General features: G+C 40.0%; 1 protein-coding gene across 2 annotated transcripts; it reads right to left on the bottom strand.

Moving 5' to 3' along the window:
• Positions 1 to 201: 201 nt before the first annotated feature.
• On the bottom strand, positions 202 to 21,977 carry INHBA (inhibin subunit beta A). 2 transcript variants are annotated; one of them, XM_052795831.1, is made up of 3 exons: positions 21,909 to 21,977; positions 18,719 to 19,239; positions 202 to 7,638 (listed from the first exon to the last, which is right to left on the bottom strand). In XM_052795831.1, exons 2-3 carry the CDS (start codon positions 19,104 to 19,106, stop codon positions 6,755 to 6,757), a joined length of 1,272 nt encoding a protein of 423 aa, XP_052651791.1. In that variant the 5' UTR covers positions 19,107 to 19,239; positions 21,909 to 21,977; the 3' UTR covers positions 202 to 6,754. The 2 variants fall into 2 exon arrangements, with proteins under 2 accessions (XP_052651791.1, XP_052651782.1); XM_052795822.1 differs by lacking the exon at positions 21,909 to 21,977 and having other exon boundaries at positions 18,719 to 19,450.
• Between the last annotated feature and the right edge of the window lie 654 nt (positions 21,978 to 22,631).

The following is a 22,631-nucleotide window of genomic DNA, read 5'->3' as shown; positions in this document are numbered from 1 at the left end:
CAACCTAAAATTCCATTACATGTAGGGCCATGAATTCAAATGTCCATTTAGCATAGTCACACCGAAGAGAAAGGCATCACACTGTTCAATCCAAAGAGGCACCCACATGTTTCACCTCTAAGGTTAAATTTTTTCTGTTCTTTCCCCAGCTCCCATGAATTTCCCAACCAGGAATGCATATTAAGGGACGATTACACAATGCTTGGTGAAACTCCCTTTATTTATTTCACTTGTGTTGTTGCTGCTGTTGTATAAGAAAGAGCAAAATAACAAAAAGAACAAAGTAAAATAAAATAGTAGCTGACCCAAACATTTTTAACACGTTGAAATCCCCTTCCAAATGCAAAGACTCCTCCTTTCTTTCTTTCTTTCTTTCTTTCTTTCTTTCTTTCTTTCGTTCTTTCGTTCTTTCTTTCTGCCTTTTCTTTGCATTGATTTGCACAAGCATTTTCTCTGTGAGCCAAATGCATCTCTGGTATAACTTCACTGAAGTCACTGGACTTACACCAGAGGTGGTTTTGGTCCTCTGTCCTGGGTAAATACAGTAGGAATAAATTGGTCACGCAGGCAGAGTGTCTGGCAGTAAGTGCACTGAGTGGTCCTGGCAAACCAATAGGAAAGATCTAAAATAAAAATCCCAAACAGGTCTTTTATTTAACATAGGGCCTAAAAATCTACCGGGAGCTGCTGAATACTGCCCACTAACTGTACAAAGTATAGGTAGCATGCCTTCCAAATATCAAAATACCAGACGGAATGCCGTGAAAATAAATAACTTCTAATAGAAACAAATGAGAACATATCAAACTGTTACCTCTTTAAACATAATGTAAATAAAAAAAATACCAGTCCTTCTACACAATAAATATTAAGAAACCGTTGACATAGTTGAAATGTACTCATATAAATTAACAACTTTAATTACATTAGCCGAACAGACATTGGTTAAAGCACTGCATGTAGTATGCAAAATAATAATAATAACAATAATAATAATATCAACAACAAAACACAAAATGATAAAAACAAAATAGGCTTCATAATATCTTGGCTTTCATAATTTATATATATGTATATACATATATATAGTTGTGTGTGTATATATATACTGTAGATATATATATAATATGTATACATACATACATATATATATCTTCAACCCATCATCAATGTATTGTTTTTGAAAGTATTTAAATACAAAGAAACCCATTGAGAATTAACACAGATTCACTATATCTCAAAAAATAAATAGCTATATAACTCAGAAGTGTTGTTTGTTTCTGCCCATGAAAATGTTGCTTATAGTTGTTCACAAAAGGTCAAATTACAATTTTATTTACTCGTACTGAAAACTTTTTTACTCCACATGTAATGCAGTGAGAGCAGATGGGGAGTAAAGCTTTTTTCAGTGTAAGGAAAGTGATTAGCATCTGATTCTTATACTGATGCACACTATTGACATGAGGTTTAACTTAAAAGAACTTAATCATTTCCATTACATCTCTTCTACCTACACTGTAGAAATAGATTTTGCTCACTTCATTGATGCTGACTGGTAACTTTCTAGGAAAGGAGACCCTCTGAAATCAACAGCATTGCTTACAGAGTAAGGCACTATTCCACATGAGTAACTACAGAGCATAAAAGTTTTCATTTTGCACATAGACTTTACAGATGCCTGAACTTCTCTACCTCAGAGATATTGCTGCTAGCCTCTGTGTGGCCTTGTGGTGTCACAGTTAAAAGAACTTGATGGCTTAAATCTCAACTAAATACAAAAAAAGGAGGTATATATAACAGAGTCCTACTTTGCAATGATTTGGTAAGAGACTGTTTCTATCGAAGTCAATGACAAAACTCCCATTTCATTCAGTTCTACCATTTTGGGCCCTAGACAGGTATTCTGCTGTGACATATGAGTGCAGAATAATTATAAGCATCTGTAAGCATTTCCTTTTGCTAAACCCCAAGAATACAAATACATTCAGCCCTCCCAAAGAAACATCTTAATGTGCACTTCTGCCAGTTTCTTAGGCCTTGTATCCAGCGAGATTCTGACATGGAGAGGGGGGAAGACAACCAAATGTGGTCCATTGTGAAGCAAGGTTGTGGAGGTACTAAACAAACACATTTCTGTGATTAAATATATACTGAAAATAGATTTTCAATATAAACAGGAAGTAGGTTATATAGAATCATAGAATCATAGAATAGTTTGGGTTGGAAGGGACCTTAAAGACCATCTAGTTCCAACCCCCCTGCCATGAGCAGGGACACCTTCCACTAGACCAGGTTGCTCAAAGCCCCATCCAACCTGGCCTTGAACACTTCCAGGGATGGGGCATCCACAGCCTCTCTGGGCAACCTGGTCCAGTGCCTCACTACCCTCACAGTAAAGAATTTCTTCCTAATATCTAATCTAAATCTACCTTCTTTCAATTTAAAACCATTACCCCCTTGTCCTATCACTACACTCCCTGATAAAGAGTCCCTCCCCATCTTTCCTGTGGGCCCCCTTTAGGTACTGGAAGGCTGCTATAAGGTCTCCCCAGAGCCTTCTCTTCTCCAGGCTGAACCACCTCAACTCTCTCAGCCTGTCTTCATAGGAGAGGTGCTCCAGCCCTCTGATCATCTTTGTGGCCCTCCTCTGGACCCACTCAAGCAGGTCCATGCCTTTCTTACACTGGGGGCCCCAGGAATGTGTTAGCAGTTAAAAGCCTCTTTTTTTTTTTGGTACAGTCATACCTGAAAGGAGAAGTGATTTTTGAGACTGCATGCACTTGAACAACTGTTTAAATATGGTAACAATTTCTAATGCTATTTTAAGTACATGCAGGTTTAATTAAATCAAATTATCAGGAATGCGGTGTTTTGCTGGAACCAGTCGGTCTTGATTAACATCCCGATTTCTTATTTTATTTTATCATATAGTTTTTCATTTCCCCCTACTTTAAATAACTGACCACAAATCAAAACCCCATGACTGAATCTAGAGATTGGAGGGAGAAACCTTTAAAATTTGTGACTAGTATACACACACAAATGAAAGCTAAAAAGCGGGGCTTGGGAACAGTTACTTCTTGGTTTGAAAACCTTCTTCTGGTTTTGGTGTATCTATCATGAAATATGCTCACCATATCTAAAATCCTATTTTCTTTCCTCACTTGGAAGTTGTCTCAGGCTAATTTCATGTTTTCCAAGGCCAGTTCCCATATACCACATAAAAGCTGGTATCAAACTCAGCATCAGACTTCTTTTTAAAGGCTATTTCTGCTTTGGCCAGGAAAGCCATGAGCCTAAACTTATTCTGCTTGCAGCCAATGGGAGTTTTGCCATTGTCATTTAGGGGAAGGTGCTGGGATTTCAGGTCTCCAATGCTCTCTAACTAATCACTTTTGAGAATAATTTTTACCAACATGAGCCATCTCACCTGCTTCCCTTGCCACTACGTTCAGAGATCAACCATGATGCAAGCAGCCTTGTTTAAATAATTGAATTAAACAATGTTAAATATGGTGCCATTCCTTCAAAATCCTTTCTCTCCCTTCACACTGTCCACAGCAAAAGGAACCTGTGATTCACCCTGGCTTACCTTTACTCATGTAAGTAGTTTTACTACTCTTGTAAGGAGACCAGTAGACGTCAAAGAGCCTGTTGACATGAGTAAGGGTTCTGGGACAGTATGCATCCAATTTTAAGGCCAAGTCTAAAGCCCAGTGAAATAAAAGGTACTCTCCTCAACAACTGTCACAGACTATGATGTCCCTGTTCCTGCTGTTCCAGAGCCTGGCTCTACTTCTAGAAAAATGAACAGTAATTCTCCCACTTGCTTCAAATGAAGCAGGGTCAGGAACTTGGTTTGTTTAAGTTATAAAGATAAATTAGTTGTGCATCTTTTTTTTTTTTTTTTTTTTAATTGTCATACTAGCATTTGGTATCCCTCCCTTTCCCCAGGAAGAAAACACAAAAAACCCAACAAACTTCTGCAAATAATTTAAATCAGAAAGCCTTGATATTTTACAGAATACTTTAGTGACAAATTTAGTGTTTACCCAATTGTTATAATTTTTAAAAATTTTTATTTTTGCAAATTGCAAACAAGTCTGTAAAAAAATGTGTTGTATAAAAAGTACATAAATGTATAACCCATTAGCTGTACTATGCAATCTAAATACTGTGGAATAAATTAGATAGAAAACTTAGCTATAAGCGTGTATGTTGATATCTATTCAACGGAGGAAAGGGCTTTTTTTTTCTTTTCTTTCTTTTTTCTTTTTTTTTCTTTTTTTTTTAAATCTCTATTGATACATACAAATACTGACATGCGCCCATGCGCACATACATATGCACACACAGAGAACACCCACGCACACATGCACACACAAACAGTTTTGGCTGACAAAAAATGAAGGCCCTGATTACACTGTTTAAACATGGTTCTTGCCATGAAGGTGCTAACACGCTATCCCTAGCCAATGTGACCGGGTTAAATTGTGCTATCTTTTTTTTTTTTTTTTTTTTTTAATTTTTCTTACAGACTGTGCTCTCAACAAGGTGGGGAGCCACATTAGCGCTTCTTTCCGTGAGAGGCATTTTGAAGCCTGTCCCGTCAGAAGACAGCTAACAGGGGCTTGGTCCTGCAAACCTGTGAGAGTCTGAAGCTTCAGGCTCAGGGTTACCAAACTCAGTGTAAGCAGGGCCTAAAGGTTTCTCCCATTCCCTCTTATCATCTCCCCCTACCCAAAGACAAATGTTGTAACTTTAACATTCTTTTAAATATGACAGTGATAGAGTTTTTAAAAAAAACTATCTACCTATGCCCTATGGGTTGGACCCATCAGGTTAGGTGTTGACACTGAAAATTAGGTCTTACAGGTAACGCGCAAACCCATGAAGAGTTGTCATGCTAGAGGGTGGTGGTTGAGACAGCCAGTCTTTCACTGAAGACTGCGTTTCAAACAGAAATCCTACCACAACTGCCATTTTCTGTATATTTGCAGGGGTGATGGTGGGCAGGACCCAAAGCTGCTTGCAATTTTACATCGAGACTTTCTAAGTGCACACCAGCACTTTAGGTTTCTCTCACACAAATACCATTTTAAACGTGTAGCCTCCCACTTGGTAGTAACAAACAAACAATCTTTTAACATAATGTGCTTTGCACACAAACATTCATTGTTTTAAGAACATTAAAGTGAAGCCAGAAGTGCTTATACCTTGTGTATACATACATATATACATACAGAAATATATACATATATATATGTATATCCCTTGTATAAAGTTGTTTCCCAAAAATGCACAGTTGCTATGCATCAGGGACAAGTCTTAGTGTTGTACATGCAAAAGAGTACAATTATACTTAGATGGACCTTGGATCTGAGCACATTGGATCCAAATCCCAGGGCTTTTCTGGGCTTACTTCAAATGGCAATTTGCTGTTGAGGGCACTATTTGAATTTAACTGGTTAACAGATATTCTAGCCTGAATGTAATCAACCCACTGACCCTTAATTCAAACCCTAACTTATTACAGGTGAATGGTACCAACCACAAACAGACTTTTTAGAGGCTTGCACAAATGTCTTTGGTGTATGTGTCTATTCATTTTAAGGTACAAAATAATAATAATTATTATAATAATAAAAATAGCTATTTTGTGTGCTGTAGCAGTTCTTGTATAGCTCACAATAAGTGCAGCTCTCAACCCCTCCCACACCCAACCACCCTCCCTTGCAAATATTTGTTAAATAAGGATTAGACAGGTCAGACACCATTGTAGTGCAAATAGTAAACGATTAAAAATTTTTTTTTTTACAAAATATAGAAATGTTTGGCTCCAGTAACTGGACAAACATGTTCCTTTCAAGTATCTCTCACTGAAGAATTTTTTTTAAAACAAGTTACTTCCATTTAAAAAAAAGTCTTTCTGGTTTTTTTTTTGTCTTTCTCTCGCAGGTAAACAGTTTCAAACCAACTAGGTTGCATAGTTCTAACGTTGTAAGCACCTTTACAAAATGTAACTTTTATTCTTTCATTCGTTCTTTTTTTAATTCTGTTTTTTCTTCATTTTTCTTTTTTCCTTTTTTCTTTTTTTTTTTTGTAAATGTAGTGCAGAAGATGAAGGTGTATACACCTGCACAATATTGTCCCTTTACCAATGTTAAGTATATGTATGTATGTAGTGTCTGTATGTATAGACATCTGTATATAAATACATAGCCATATATATACACACAAACACTACACACCTACTCAGTTCCTCGGTAAATTTTGGGGGAAAGTGCCAGTGAATGTAGTGTTCATACACATGGCTTTTGAAGGAATTTCAATGACATTTTGGACTTAGTCCAAATTGCTGCAGATTAGATGAGCTGCTACCACTGCTTGAACTGACGGGTAACTAAGGGAGGGAACATAACTCCCCTAGTCATAACTAAAGTTTAGTATACTATGTAATAAGATAAGGAGCATACTGAAAGGAAGGGGAAGTCCCCAACCCATACCGCCATTCAGACGTATCTCATTCAAGCCCGGGTTCATGAAGCTTTCTTCCTTTTTACAGCTGAAGTCTTTCCTGATCCTCCATAAGTCTTTTTTTTTTTCTTTCTCTTTTCTCTCTCTGGTTTTTTTTTTGCTTTTATTTCCGATGATTGTTTCATTCAAAAAAGGCTATACCATGTCCGGTCTTTCCTCTTCTTGGGCTTTTGATACATTTTCTTCTCAATGAGAAGGGTCTTGCACACACATACGTCTATGAACAGCCACACTCCTCCACAATCATATTCTGTATGTCTTTCTTAATGATGTTCTGGCCATCGTCATAGTAGAGCATGGACATGGGCCGCAACTTGGTGGGCACACAACATGACTTGAGGTTGGCAAAGGGGCTATGGCCCCGCATGCGGTAATGGTTGATGACAGTGGAGTGAAAAGATAACGAAGAACCAGATGTGCCTGCTATATGGCTGGGGCACTCTCCTTCGCAGTAGTTGGCATGGTAACCTGTAGGTGCAATGATCCAGTCACTCCATCCTATGTCCTTGAAGCTGACAAAGAACTGCTTCTTGCAGCAGATGTTGACTTTGCCATCACACTCCAGGCCTCGTCTCCGCCGCCTGTGCTGGCGGTCCTCTGAGTGCCGGGCAAGCATCATCAGGAAGGGCCGATGTGATTGCTCCTTCTCCTCTTCTGTGAATTCTCCAGCTTCCTTTTCTTTCCCTTCCCCATCATCTTCCTTTTTCTTCTTCTTGCCCAGTAGCACCAGGCTGGCTCCAGTCTCTTGGCACAGGTCACAGGCAATCCGCACATCCAAAGAGCTCTTGCCTTGGTCCAGGAGTCTCTGGACACTGCTGGAGACAGGAAAGATGTGCCAAGTGCTCTTACGGGTGTCCACTGCCTTTTCCGAAATCAAAGTCTCACTCCTTTCACCTTTCAGTCCCCTGTCCTCTGTATCTTCTGCTCCTTCAGAGTTGCCTTTTGGCTGCCGCTGCTGTTGAAACAGGCGGATGGTGACTTTCGTCCTGCTCCGGTTGGCCTTGGAGACCTTCAGGAAGAGCCATACTTCAGCGTGATCCACCACCGATAATTCACTGCCTTCCTTGGAAATCTCAAAGTGCAACATTTTCTTGGCTGTGCCTGATTTGGTAAATGGAAATAGACAGGAAGAACTTGTTAGTATGTCTGCTTGCATTCTGTTAAAGAGAATTCTGTTACTGTTGCCACAGGCATGAAGTTCCCTAGGTTTCCTACTTGGATCTTTAAATTTTTATGATTCTTCTGTTCTAACCTTCCTTCACCTCATCCCCTCCTCAGTTTGTCTTTTGTGAAAATTCTCTCTTTAGGAAAGTATTTCTTTGCCTGTTGTTTTCCGGTATTGTATTTTAACCAAAGCATTTTGTTAAAGTAATTATATAGTCATTTATGTAAAGCATCTCATGGTAAATAACCATCAGTAGCTGCTAAGAGTTCATTTGCCTAAGCTGTCTTTGTGATGACTGTTACCTGAAAGGCAAAAATGCTTTTGTGATGACAGTCCGTGACTATACGTACCATACACATACAAATCTGCACCTAATAACTAAAGTTAGGGAGTGAGTTTCAGCCCTGCCAGTTCTTTGGCAATACTTTGGAAATTATGTGGGAATGAGGTCTGCCCTTTCTCCCTCTGTAAAATGCCATTCTTCATATGCATCTTAAAAAGAGTTGTAAATGTCAATTGTTTCAAAACCAAAGAAATACTAAAATATGAGCCTCAGCTTTAAGAGGTTTGCAGAGTTACATTGTAAAGAATTGCAGAATTGCAGCAGGCAGACTTTTCATCCTGTGAGATGTTAGCTGTAGATCCTGTTCTTAATTTAACACACTGTACTTGCTGTGATTATAGTAATGGTGAATACACTGAGAAATGAACTAAAGAACTGTATAATTATGAGGATGGTTCTCTGGCATAATTGTATCAACTTGCTGAGATGTCATGATGATGATTATGATGGTGAGGGGGTGTTTCTCTGATACAGAGCTCATATCCCTGGCAGAAGTTGGAATGAATAATGAGGGCTGTTTAATGATTTGATCACTAGAGCATGAAAAAGTTAAGAGAGAATGAATTTGCTGGGGGGTGGTGGTGGTATTATTTTTTTAAGAGAGGTACTTTTCTATTTTCTTGACAAAAGAAAAAGCCATGTTGGCATCTTTTGTTCTTTCTCAGCATGGTGGCCAGGATGGACTGGGGTTACAGATTTGAAATTCACAGATATCTGACCTTAGTGAGACAGAAACAGTATTCATAATTATCAATTTGGCATTGATATTATTCTTGAGCTACCCATAGTTGCTGACCCAATTCTCTGTGCAGTGGTTCTGCTTGTCAGGGAACCAGAATTTTGCACCATAAAAAGGGCAAGTGGTGATCAAAACTGAAGTGGTTGGACGCATACAGGAAAAATTGCTCTCACGGCAGCAAGGCTCTCCTCCTTGCTTCCCGTTGCCACTGAACTCCACTAGTACAGGCTCCTTCACCATCTCCCTGCTCCCCTGTTCTAAGGTGAGGCAGAAGTGGGGCAAAATCACAAGAGACATCTATCCTGTATTCACTTGCAAATTCAAGAGTTCCTGGCTTCTGAAGTCTGCAGGCAGGCTGTGCTGCCCTTTGAGCTACCTGTTGCTTTCCTTCTCTGTGAAGTCCCGGCACTGACACATTCAGCTTTCCCTGGTGGCATTCCCAGGTCAAAGAGACAGACGTTTCTGAATTACAGTGGCCAAAGGGCACAGCGTTTTGTTTTTGTTTTCCCTCTAAGTGAGAGTGTGAAGCCGTAGACTTTAACTGTCACTGAGATAGGGAAACACATGGTTTGTGTTAACTGCTTCTCACAGATTTTGCTGATGCCGGTCTCCAAAGTGAGTTACATTAATTTCTCAGGGAGCTACAAGAACTGGTGGGACTGTGCCTTAGAAAAGGAAGTGGCTTATAGAAAAGACAAGAGCAAGCTGACCAGTACTGTGAGGCACGGTGGAGTTACTGTTTTTCTATTATTTTTAAAATAACATTCATTCAGTAATGACTGAAAGTTCATTAGTCAGTTCTTACCAGCTAACATCATTTTTTTCCATTCTGGAAATGAAACTATGGCAAAGCTGCCAGCTGTGTTGGAGCAGAGGGCAAGTGATAGGCATTAATTCCACTTCTGCCTGGGTTTCAGAGCGTGAGGAGATGTACAATGACATTCCTCCAGTCCAAAGGAAGTCTGGTCTAAGAGGCTGTTTGCCTTGTACATAGGGATGTTATAAAAAGAGAATTCTCTCTATTATTCTCTACAAGAATGGATACTTCTAAGGCCTGCGAGGACCATCCATCCAGCCTGTGGCTTCATTCCCCCGACTTTCTCTTCTAAAGCAAGCTTCTAACTTTAGCTTATCCCTTTCCTTGGCACAGTCCCAATAAACCCTTTCTGAGAGGGACCTGGGCTTCGGGGCAACCTGAAGGCAGGTGACCTGCCAGGAGTGGGTTGCTGCCTCCAAGACTCTCCATCCAACCGCTTCTGCTTGCTGTCCCTACCCAAAGAAACCTTGGGGGAAAAAAGATGGTTTAGCCCAAGCTGTAGAAAGTGTTCTGGCACCAGCAGCCTCTTCCCAGGTGCTCTCTTTCCTCAGAGCTCACAGTGTGGTGCAGGGAATAGGCACATATTGCTGGGAAGTGCAAAACTTATTCTGTGTTCCTGAGGTACCAAGCTGGGCACAGACAGTAGTTCTGGCGCTAGGAAGGATCCTGTGCATAAGCAGATCAGCTGCGCTGGACATGAACACGGAAAACTGGCCCTGTCATGTACTCTGAAGAAAGCAGCCGGGGTGTGCAGACCTGCTTCAATAGGGGAAGAAGCTGTACGGCCCCATCTGATCCGAAAAGCCAGACAGGCCTGCGTTACAGAATAACCTAATGCTGTTAAGTGCTAATGCATGATATTTCACATTCTGTTATTTCCATGCTAGTGAGAGTTGAAAATAGTTATGAAGTGACATCTCCAACAATAAATTTTCATATTACCTTATGCACTGGCCAGAAGTGTAGCAATGCAACCAGTCTTTTTGACAGATAGTACTACATGAAAGAAACAGGACCTCAAGAACTCTCTTAACCAGTTTTTCATATGCTCCTGTATGTGTGAAAGTTGAATTCTTCCTCATTACTAAAAACATTAGAATAGCATGTTGAAAGTACCCAAGTACTTGCTTTTTCTTCACTTGAGGGAGGTGAGCTTGAGCAAGGTAGTATAAGACATGTCCTTATACAGGGACAACAGCCTCCTTCTAGGTTGTTAGCTACCTTAACAGCCTCTCTGGATGTGGCTAGCTACATTTTCACACACGAATGGTCAATTCAGATCCGAAAGAAAAAAGATGCAGGAAGCTTGTATGAGCCTAATATTTCTGGATGAAACAAAATCCTAAGTCTTCAAACCTGCATAGCTAATAAAAGGTTTTATAGCAATTAAAAAACCTTTCCCTTTCACAGATCTTTTTAGGAGGAGACTGGGAATGGTGGAAAGTTGGGCAGAAAAAGCATGCTTTCACGTTAGGAAAAAACAAAGCTTTTCTGAATTCTCTCCACATTCACAACTAGTTTGTTACAATCACACAGCACAAATGCTATGAATCCTGCAGTCTTTACAAGGCCACTATGCTCAGACAAGCTCATTTTGAAATCAGAGCTTGGCCTGTGCTAAAACTGAATTGAGATCTCTGGATCTGACTTATTATGATTACACATTCATTTTATAACGGGATCTTTATTTCCAAAAGGTTCAGTGCTACAATAAAATAAATTCTTCAAGGGTTCTGAGACAAAAAAAAAATGACTGTATTTAATTTTCTCCAAATATTGCTTAGGGATTTAGCAGTCTTTCCTTTTTGGTCCGAGTTAATGACCAGGTTCAAAGCTTTGGAAATATATACTGTTCATCTAACTGAAAGTAAAAAGGGGACCTTCCTGAAAGTTGGAAATGGTACCCCTTCCATAATTACACTTTGTTTATCCTCTTGTCCTGCCTTTTCATCTGCCACAGCTGATTTGCAAGGGTCTTTTTCCATTTCTAATCATCCTGCTCCTCCTGCCTGACTCCTGTGGAAAGACCCACAGCCCCAGCAGCGGTAATGCCTTCATCACTTGCATGCTCATATAAACGGCGATGTCAACAGCCTGGATTGTTATCATAGCAGAAAGCAGCTGAAAAAGGAGACGAGGGATTACTTTGGGCTCCCTTTGATTGCTTTTCCTCATCTCCCCTTCCCAAAGCCTTGGAGAGGCCACCTCTCTGCTTTACTGCTGAGCAAAGTCCCTTCCAGGAAGAGGGCTGTGACGCCAAGGGAGCAGTCTAGCAGCGCGAGTGACACCAGCAAATGCTGTGAGAAATGGTTAAAAATACAAGCCCTAAGAAGTAGTGCATATATGGTAAAAGTTTTAATGGAAGGAGTTACTGAATGGAAAGAAAGTGTAGTATCAGTATATATAGCATGAGAGTTTGCTCGTATCTGTTTTTCTCTTCAGTGCTGCTCACACACCTTTTTAGGAGAGAAACCTGAATGTGCAAGCAGAGGGGCGCCTGCACAGGTACCCCCCTCCCCACCCCTGGAAGGGCTGTTCAGGGCTCATGCGTGGGGCTCTGCGCTCGGAACCCCCTCCCAAGCGGCGCTGGGTGCCGGGCACGGTGCGGGAGGCTGTGGAGGGACTGGCGGAGCCCGTGTGGGCCCGGGCGCGGGGGGACTGGCGGGGGCAGCCCTGCATGGGGCAGCCCTGCATGGGGCAGCCCTGCGTGGGCCAGCCCTGCGTGGGGCAGCTCGTGCTGGGCTCGTGGCAGGAGCCTGCGGCTCCAGCGCGCTCTTCCTCTGAGGCTAAGGATCCTTCCTTCGGTATCGCTGGCTTTAACGATGCAGTCGAAGCTCATTTATTGGCAATTTGCAGCGGGATTCAAGATCGAGCCCTGTTAGTTCAAACTATACACGTATACTAGGTAGGGTCTAAGCTAGGCAATTAAGAGGATCTTTTTTTTGAGTAAAATGCTAAGATACTTAAAATGACTTTTTTTTTTAAACCATATGCTGTTAAACAATTAAGGCTGTTTTTTTCATTATGAAAGTGATTATCCTTTCTGACATTATAATGTGACTTATTCTTAATTTCTCTTAAAACACAGTATTTGAGTTTTCCTTTGAAAAATGCTCACTGTGTAAGAAGGTGCTGTTACTTTAAATTTCCATGCTTCACCGGTGCTTAATTTTGAACCGTTTTTACGTTATACTGTAAGTGAACTGTTTTTCCATACAAAGCAAGCTTTTTTTTCCTTTTTTAGTTGCTAACTTTACTACTGCCTATGTTTAGATTTGGGGGAATTTGTACTGCGTGCCAATCTGTAATTACATTCAAAAGCATCCTTCTCTTCACTTCTCATTTCCGTTCCCCAGGAGACAGAAAAAAATAGGTTACTAGAAAGGTTCCTCTAAAGAGAGTGAAGAGAAGAGCATGGTTATTGAGAGATAATTGCTCAAAATGTTTACTAATGAGTGACCACTAGAGTTAGATGAATTGTTCACAGCGTAGAATTTATTCAGTGAATTTAGCACTGTTATCGTCTGGCAATTATCTCCTAGGCAGACTGATTATTTCAAATGTGTTATTACCGTGATTAGACAGTGGCCATTTTTGTGAATGCATTTCAGCCTATGGATCACTGGCAAACAATTTATTCCAACTACTCATCACCTCTCATATGTGACTGGTCATCCAGGTTGCGTACTTTCGTTCCTGCTCCCTGACTGCCCGACTGCTGCCTCTTAGAAAGGGAGGAGCAATTATGACACAAATAACAAACACCTTATCTTTATGTTCACATACTCTTTACTGCCAGCAAAACGATATTTTTGTTGTAAGAAAAAATAAACCAAAAAAGAAAACCAGGAAAAAGAACTACTTCCCAAGCATTTGTGGGGGAAAAAGCAGCAGCAACCTTATTTAAATACCTTTTCTTGAAAAGTTAACCCAAAGGGGCATTGACAAGGTCAGTCAGAATGTGAAATAATTCACTTGTGGTGAACCTTGACTCTCCTCTGCTATTTTGTTAGGAGGGAAGCGCTTTACATCCACAGCCTAGAGTTCTTTCCAAATTGAAAGCCCTTCCCCCACATGGCTTTAAATATTTAGAAACAAAAAAGGTGTTTGTTTGCTTGAAGTTTTTTGTTACTTGATTTTTGCATTTACGTCTAAAATAGCTCAAGCAAAGTTTAGGGTCACTTGCACCAATAACATAGTTCAAGGTAAAGACAATACTAAGTCTTCGTCTTTTATAAAAGAGAGAGTAATTTTTTTTACTTGTAATAATTTGTTGTAAATTCTAAAATTAAGAGATCAGAAGCTGCCAGTCTGTTTCCATTAAAATATTTAATTTCTGTGCATTAAGGTGCAAATCCCAAGCCAACTGAAATGAATAACAGAACTTCCAATTGCTTCCGGTAGACTAAGCTTCAATCCTAAGTCAATCTTTCAAAGCTCTGTTGCATTAAATGAGATTACCTTTTCATACCCATATAGACATATCTAGATATAAGAACTCGGCAGGAATCATTTATGCATACGCAGTGTGGATACATCCTGCACACAGGAGAGCACATGAATGCACATATGTATCTGCAGGAATCTATTCATATTACAACGGTGAAGGTACAGCTACACGGGTATATAAGCATGTCTGCCTTGGCATACCCATACATATGGACATACATGCGCTTATACACACATACTGGCAAATGCATACTCAGATATGCCCATCTGCATTTGCGTACAAAACTGTGTGCATGACTACACACAGAGATGGACACATACAGTACTTTCTGTCTGTGTCTCTCTCAGGTATCTTTTTATAATCTGGTTCCCAGCATCTCAGATTTGTTTGTGCTTTCTCAAATTGTTCTCAAACCAACCAACCTCCCTGAATTCTCACATGTTGTTACAATGAAACAGATTAATACAGAATGGCTTTCTTCTTCTGGAATTAACTTGCTTTCATTTGCTAAACTTGAAATCTTTGATATAACATGCCAAAGTAAAAAAAAAAAAAAAAAAACCAAATCGGGGGAAATAGGGTTGTTTTCTAAAAGCCGAGGAGATTGCATTAAAAAAAAGATGTGAGAAAATCAGCTCAGATGATGATTCACGGTCACATTTCTCAGTATTTTGTAAAAAATAATAATTATAATTTCTGATCTCTCTAGATTTCCAGAACTTCTAGCAGCCATCAGTTTATCTTTTTCCCCTTTGCCTTTGCCTGTTTCCTTCCTGCATTATTTTACTTGCAGTCTTCCACTCCGGTGAATCTCTGCCTTTTAAATAAACTAGAAGAGAGAAACAAGAGCTCCACTCAGAGAAGGTACAGATAAGCGTAAAGATCTCTGGGTTTCAGGATCCAATTGTGTAAAATAGGAGCTTGCAGGAAGGTTGCCTTGTGTGGAGCAAAAAGCCTTTGGAGTGTGCCCTCTCGTGGCCATTCTTTATTCAGCACGGATACCTGTACCATTAAATGCATTTGTTTTCAAAAGAAAATTGACGAAATGATTTAGAGATGCATAAGCGACCCATCCTTTTTTTCCTCCTGAACTGCCAGCCTGGCTGTAGAGGAGTAGGTATCTTCCTAGGAAAAGGCGTGAGTGTGTACACACGCGTATCTGCATATGAAAGTGGACATCACGTGACCAAGTCAGTTCACCTTGAATTCAGTATGAAGTGATACAAAAAGGTAGAAGTGGTCTAAGTAGCTGTCAGACTTCTCATTTTTTTCCTGACAGTTCTCCTAACGATAAGCCTTTGGATTTCGGTATTTCCATCCTGTAATTCCTATCACCTTCTCGAGGGCTGAGGTTAGCAACCCATTTCATTGGTAGTTTAGTTGCCAGGATCAAGTTCACTTGGCAAAATCCCAAGTCTGCCTAATAAGCTATCTACGTAAAATAATGAAAGAGTTAGTAGCCAACCATATTTTATGAGCGTTGGGTATCTCAGTTATAGAACCTGTTGGATTTGCTTGTCACAAAATTATATGACCCCTCTCCTCAAAAGTCTATTTTTAAGACCTTGAAGTAACCCACAGAGCTCTGGCACAGCTACCCTTGTAGCGCAACTAATGGAGGTCAGTAATCTTAGTTTGATATGCAAGTAGAAAATCATTTTCATGTTTTACTTGTAAGAGTGCCAAAGGACAGTAGGGTGCATTTGTAAACTTTTGCCCAATACTCGCAGTCATTAGTTTTGCAAAGATCTGCCTGGATTTGTTAGCTGTGAAAACTACCTGCCAACTATTTTGCTGATTTCCTGGACATAACTACACCTGTGCTTCAGACAAGTTCACTGCATTTAGTTTTCCCTTTAATTGTCTGAAGCCTGTGCTCGTTTGAATTTTGGTCTATTTTAGAAAATAGCAGTCTCAAGCCAGAGCCACGTGCACAGGGCACTATTTGTTCATTCACTCCACTTCATTGTATGTCTGAGGATACAGCTGATGAAAGATGGAAATACTACTTTTTTATGAAGGCAAGTAGTAAATGTGGCTTCTGAAAGGTAGGGGGAATGGCTGGTTTATGTCAAGTCATACCCAAAGGAAAAAACAGCCTAAAGTCTTATTTCTCTTTCCATAGACCTTTATTTGATACAACGTGAGATGTTTCCATTCATTTTCATTGATTTCCTATTGCCCTCTTTCGAAACAGAGTGAGTTTCACATTCAAAGCAGGAAGAATGTTAACCTGACTGTGAGAGAAACATGTTTATTCTCTTGCCCAGTGTTTTAAACTTATCCAAACTGTTCCCAGTTCCCACAGAGTGAAAAGTAGGGACTGTCCATGTGGCTGTATTCTATTCCTGTCTGTTTAACTCATACTTCCTATATGACATGTCACTTGCCTTCTTTTTGCCTCACTTTCCTCAACAGGAAAAATAATACTGCTTTAATATTTGGCACACAATGCTGCTGGTGTGTGAGTGGGAAAGACCCCAGGTAGAGTTTACTTAAGTTGTTGCAGCATTGGCACCTGTAAAGTGTGATAGATCCTCTGATGTTAGCAAGACACCAAATATGAATGGCCATAGATGAAAAATAAGATTTAGCAGTCCGAAGTTACTCCACAGAGTGGAGTTATTTCCGTTATAAGCCCAAACCCTAGAGCTCAGTTTCTAGGTTGCTAATTGCTCCTCCCTCCTCCCAGATCAAAGCCTAGCAGGTATGGGAAAGAGGGCCGGAGCAGCCCTCCTGCCTCAGTGCTGAGCGTGAAGGTGGAGAACAGCGGCAGGGGAGGAAAGGCATGGGAACACAGTGGATGCCCCTGTCCTTCAGCTGCACATAGCATAAGTCTTCTTAAATTAATTTGGCTAGCAGTGGTAGGACAACGCTATGTAAATCAAACTAAGTGACGTGTTAGTGTTGGGTAGCTTGCGGCGGGGGCGATCGGTGACTGGACTATTGGCCAGCGTGTGGGCAATGGCATGATTTTCGCTGCTCACGTGACCCCGAGAGCCAATGGCTTCAGGAGCCGCCGTTGGAGGGTGTTGTACTGAGGAGGCATATATCAAATTCCAAATTCCTTTGTGTCAGAGCTCAGGAGAGACAATAATGTGTTTACAAATGATTGGGACTCACACAGTGAGGAGAAACCACTGCTCATGCCATATGTGTTTCACTGTGCTCAGAGCGAGCTGCTGAAAACCAGGTGGGGAATCCGACTCATAGACAGCTTAGAGATTTCCTTGCTTTTAAAAACTAATTTCTCAACTAACGTTGAGCTGCCCCTGCTTCTAATGACCACTGGCATTGACACCTTCTGCCTGCTTTCTGAAGTGGAGGGGATGGGAAAACTGAAAAGCCTGAGCTTTCATACTGAAAGAACTGATAATGTGTATATTGACAAGGACTCCAAAGGCAAGGGCTCCTTGTACAGTTGGAAATCGGACAGCCAGCAGGAATGTCTGCTCTTAAAAGCATGCACGCTTCTTGTGCATGGCTTCCCTGCAAACAGAACATCTGAGTCAACAGGTTTTCAGGACTGGAAACTCTGAGTGTTGTCTTAATTGTTTATACTGCTGCAGCAAACTTTAAACTAAAATGCTTGGAGTTCCTTTGCATACTTTGCCTACCATATGCTGTACCAAACAAAACAATGACATTCTTTTAAAACCGTCTTGGCAACAGGAAAAATGCTTTGGCTAGACGGCATCATAAAAAGTTGCTGTTAGTTAGATGATAGAATTATTGCAAGATACTGCTATTGATGCATGTATAAACATATGTATATTAACAGATACATATGCACATACATATACATTGAATTAAAACAGGTTCTGGTCCTATTCATGTAGGAACAATACAGTAAAGTACAACTTTAGACCTGTTTCCTATAGGCAGTTGATGTGAATCTTAGTAAATATCTATATTCTGAGCTCTTACTGTATAAGAGTTAGGGAAAACAGAACTGTGAAAGAGTTCAAAATACACTCTACCAAGGTTGCATTTTTTTTGGCAGGAGCATTTTAGGAACAGAATCTTTTTTTCCAGTATGCAAAAGTCTGCATTACAAATTGGATCAGCTACAGCAACTTGTCCAGTTCTATTGAAGTCATCTGACAGTCCCTGCAACTCTTTATTGCTGAAGATGCTGTGTTAAATTAAAAAAAAAAAAAAACTAAACACAAAAAAGCCCTTTCACTTCTAAAAGTTAAAGCTGCTTCATCTGATTTTATAACTTCCACTATAATTTTTACATGAAAGGATTGTTTCTCAAGTAGTTTGCAGCTCACTTTCTGTCTTGATAAACTCCCGAAAAGGCTTCAGCCCTTTTTCTTTCACCATCAGCTCTGCAATCCAGTACTTTACTGCAAGTACTCTGGCTTCACAGGCACAGTTTGGAGGATCCCGCTGCAGCCTGACTTTCTGCTCAAGATTGGTTAGAGAGCTTCCTCCCTATGTGGCTGTCTGTGCTCAGCAAGTGTAATCTGTAGCCAAGACTAAGTCAGAAAAATCAAATTTCTTCAGAGTCCTGTTCCCCCCATCCCATTCCTCCTTCTCCCTTCCCCCCCAGGTCTCATCCTACAGCCTTACAGAAAACATTATTGCTGAGGAGAAGAAAAGAAGTTAATTGCAGTTCTGGCACAAAGGATATTTTACAGTTTTGTTTTTCAAGCACTCACCTGATTCTGCAAATGTGATGATTTCTGAGGTTTGCTCCACGACTTCATTCATTTCGGCTCTTCTTCCAACATCATCCTCTATTTCCACATAACCATCCTCTCCCACCTTTCCCACATGGAGTTTTTTGATGGCATTTAAAAGTGCTGCCTTGGGCACCGGCTGGGTGATATTAGGTCTGTCCCTCAAGTGCAACATGTTCAGTATGTGCTTCTTTACTGCTTCCACCATCTCAGGCTGTGAGCTGGGCACATCCTTTGAGAGCGTGGCAAGGGCACATGATGGACAGTCAGTGACTGAACTGTGCCCCTCGGATCCTGGGGTTGGGGAACTCCTCACTATAATCCAGCAAAGCACCAACAAAAATCCTCTCTTCCAAAGCAAAGGCATCCTGGCAGCAAAAGTTGTTGTGATTCCCTTTTTAAAAGGCCCTGCTTTTCCTCCCCCTTCACGCACAGTTTTTTTGGGGCTGGTTTGGTTTGTTTGTTTGTTTGTTTGTTTTTCCTTCTCTTCAGCAAATTCTCTGGAACAAGAACCAAAAGTTTTCTGTGAAGTTTTGTTTGCAGGTTCCCTCTCTGAATGCAATAAGTGCTGTAGATGTTTGTGGCTGTCAGGGAGAAGAGTTCTGACTCTGTCTCAGAGTAGGAGAGAGACACAGAGAGAGGGGGAGAGAGAGAGAGGACGGATTGGCCTAAAGTGAGTGAGTGAATGAGAGAGGGAGGGAGTTTTGTCTGTGAGTAAAGGCTATGATTAGGAAGGGGGAGGAACAGGCAGGCTGGCTTCCTTATGCTCATTGCTCCCCTAACACACACCTCTCTTCAAATATCACTACTCATGGTTTCTGCCCTCCCCCCTTTCTAAAATCTCTTTTCATTTCTGTAAATTTACTCTTTTTTTCTTTTTTTTTTTAATCTCTGCTTGACCATCCTGGCTCCCCCCCGGCTGTCATTCCCCCTGCCCCTTTTTTTTTCCTTTCTTTCTTTTTTGTTTTGTTTTGTTTGTTTTATTCCTTCAACAGTATCACTGACTTAACTAAACAGAGGAAACATGAATGAATGAAAAGAGTGAAACCTTTTATTAATGAGCACCTTGCTCTTGGTCCTGCCTGGTATTGTTAGGGATAGCAGGAGATGTTAAATAGCTTATGAATGAGATGGGGATGAGGGCAGGGGCTCTGAATATTTTGAGCAGAACATAATTGTGCCTGGAGTAGAAGAGAAAAGATCTTTTCTGCTCAATTCTAAATGCTAGAGGTTATCAACACTGGCAAGAGATCTGACAGGAGCAAAATAACACTGTTGTTTGAAGGGCTATATAATACATGATACACTCTCCAGCTGCAATATGCAGCCAGGCACTGAAAGCCTAAGCAGGAATTGGTACGGCACATATCTGTGACATGCTAAGATAGTGTCCTCACACCAGAAATACCCCTACTTCTATGCTAGTCTGTGCCTAGAAGTTCTCAGGCAGATATATTTAGGTTTGGGGTTAATCAAGTAATGTCTGAAAAATGCTTTGAAGGTGTAAAGTGTTTCATGTCATCTGGCCAAATCATACTCGCTCCTGACTCAGGCAAATCCCTCATCGATGCCAATAATAATTCTGTCTGAGTGAAGGCTGAGTAAGATCTACATTTGGCCCATTGTTATTAGAAGGCACTTTTTGTTTCATTCATTTAAACCACACAGAGCAATCACAATATTAAAATAAGACGTCAGGAATGAAAAGCAATCCAAAACACTGCTAGGAGCTGGAGTTTCAACCAGCGTTGGTAGACCCTTGTCAGTTTATGCCTGTGAGGGTTTTGCTCTGCAGTGAAAAGGCATTCCCTGTGTCATTGCCATGGCTTCATGTTGCCTTTACGTTCTGTAGCCTCTCCGTTCTGTTCCTTACCTAGCAAGGGTAAAGTTAGCAAACTCCCTCACATTTGAACTTGGTAATGGAAAATGAGAAAACTACAGCTGATAGACTAACTTTTGAGGTTCTTCCCTTCCAGAATTTAACTTGTACAGATTTTCTTAGAACAGCTCCTGCTTTTTTACTATTTACCCTCTTTCTTTTCCTTCCTTTCATTCTCTCTCTCACACACCTCTGTCTTCTCAGGTGTGCTTACCTCCTACCCAGAAAATATTCCACTTTCACTATATTACCATCAACCATTGTATTTTAGTGGAAAGGAGTAATTTATAAATATAAGCATTGTGAGGTCTCAATTTCCATGAGATGACTAAAGGCACATGGGCTGAGAGACAGGCAAGGAATTATAGTCAGGGTAAGTGAAACATACAGAAGTAATTGAACAATCAACCAAAGTTTTACAAATGTTATATATTGCAAGTCCTTTTCAATTAAGCTCTTTTATAAGTCTTTCACTGTTATAAAGCATCCACAGTACACCCTCATCTGTGTTTTACTGACCTCAGTTGCTATACTGTTATATACTGTTACACTTATGGGTCTGTCAGCATTATAAACCCTGCAGCCATTCTTATAAACACATCTTTGTAACACAAACCTCGCTATAATACATCTAAATTTCTTGGATCTTGTGAACAGCCCAAAGTCTGTTGTAATTATACGAAGTCTGAAAGTGAGCTTGAAATAGAACTAAAAGTTTAATTGGACGAAAAAATAATTTCAGATGAAAATATGCATTCATGATTAGAGGTACTAACAGATGACATAATTAAAGTGGTTATTTATAGTTCTAATATAACACCTATCCCAACAGTGTCTGATGAAAAGTAAGGGATAGGCATAAATCAATATAAAATACAGATAACTATATTTGGGTTCTTGCTGTGGGGTATACATTGCTTGCCATATATAACAGGTACACTTATCACAAACGATCTCTATTACATATAGGTATAGCATATTTTACTTGCATGCCATGATGATGACAGATTTAACATTAAAGCATAACTTTCTAAAAAGCACTGTTTTCTAAAAGCAAGTCTGCTCATACCACTGATGCATAGTTAATTTCTACATACATACATATATGTACAAAAATACATAGTGTGTGAATAAATATAGAAATGGTGGTTTAGCCTCTTTCTATAAAATTACCTGAGCTGCAAAGCTCTGTATATGCATTCATTCAGTATAGCCCTAACAGTATGCAACAGCATGCACAGGAATGAAAAGTTTCAATTTTAAAAGAAAAAAGCTGATTTAAAGTTTTACCTCTCTAGTCCTGACTCTCAGAAGGAGACTGCTGTATTGTGCATTAAGAACTGGTGAAGTTCCTCTTTGTGGTATTTATAATGCGAAGCTTTATACTGTACTTCTCATGTGTACACTCACATATAATGTCTGTCAAAAGTAAGTGGGCCGGATCACTGTGCTGGATTGGTTAATCCTGTTACATCAGCAATTGACTGTTTTTCCTGTATGAGACATACTTCTGGTAATTATCTAATGGAAACTCCTAATTGTCTAGCATGACAAAATATCGTGGATTCAACTTGTAGTGGTGATCTCTGTATCCATTTAAAGAATAGAACTTAAAATCAGACTGAAAGCAAACATTATGAGTCAGGAAGACACACTCCAACTTGTTTTATTGCATAGCTAGATATAGATATTATTAGATGTAGATATCACTGATTTAGTTCAAATACAGTATTTGCCAGATACTTAATTACTAGTTTGCAAATTGTTTTCTTCTTCTTTCATACTTAAGGATATACCAGATAATCTATTTGCAAATTTGGATTCTTTTCAAATTCAGGAAAATGCATTTGATTAAGAATCCTTTTGCTGTGGATGAATTTTTTTAATTCAGTCTTTGTATAAATATGTCCTTCTGTTAATTTAGGGATCCCTTTAAAGCTCTTAAAAAATGAATCATATTGCTCTTGTCCAAGTCTCCTGGCTTCTTGACGTGCAGATTGCATCACACTATTA

The sequence above is a fragment of the Harpia harpyja genome, chromosome 1 (assembly GCF_026419915.1).
Source record: "Harpia harpyja isolate bHarHar1 chromosome 1, bHarHar1 primary haplotype, whole genome shotgun sequence".
Classification (NCBI taxonomy): Eukaryota; Metazoa; Chordata; class Aves; order Accipitriformes; family Accipitridae; genus Harpia; species Harpia harpyja.
This window is presented reverse-complemented; position numbering and strand designations above follow the sequence as displayed.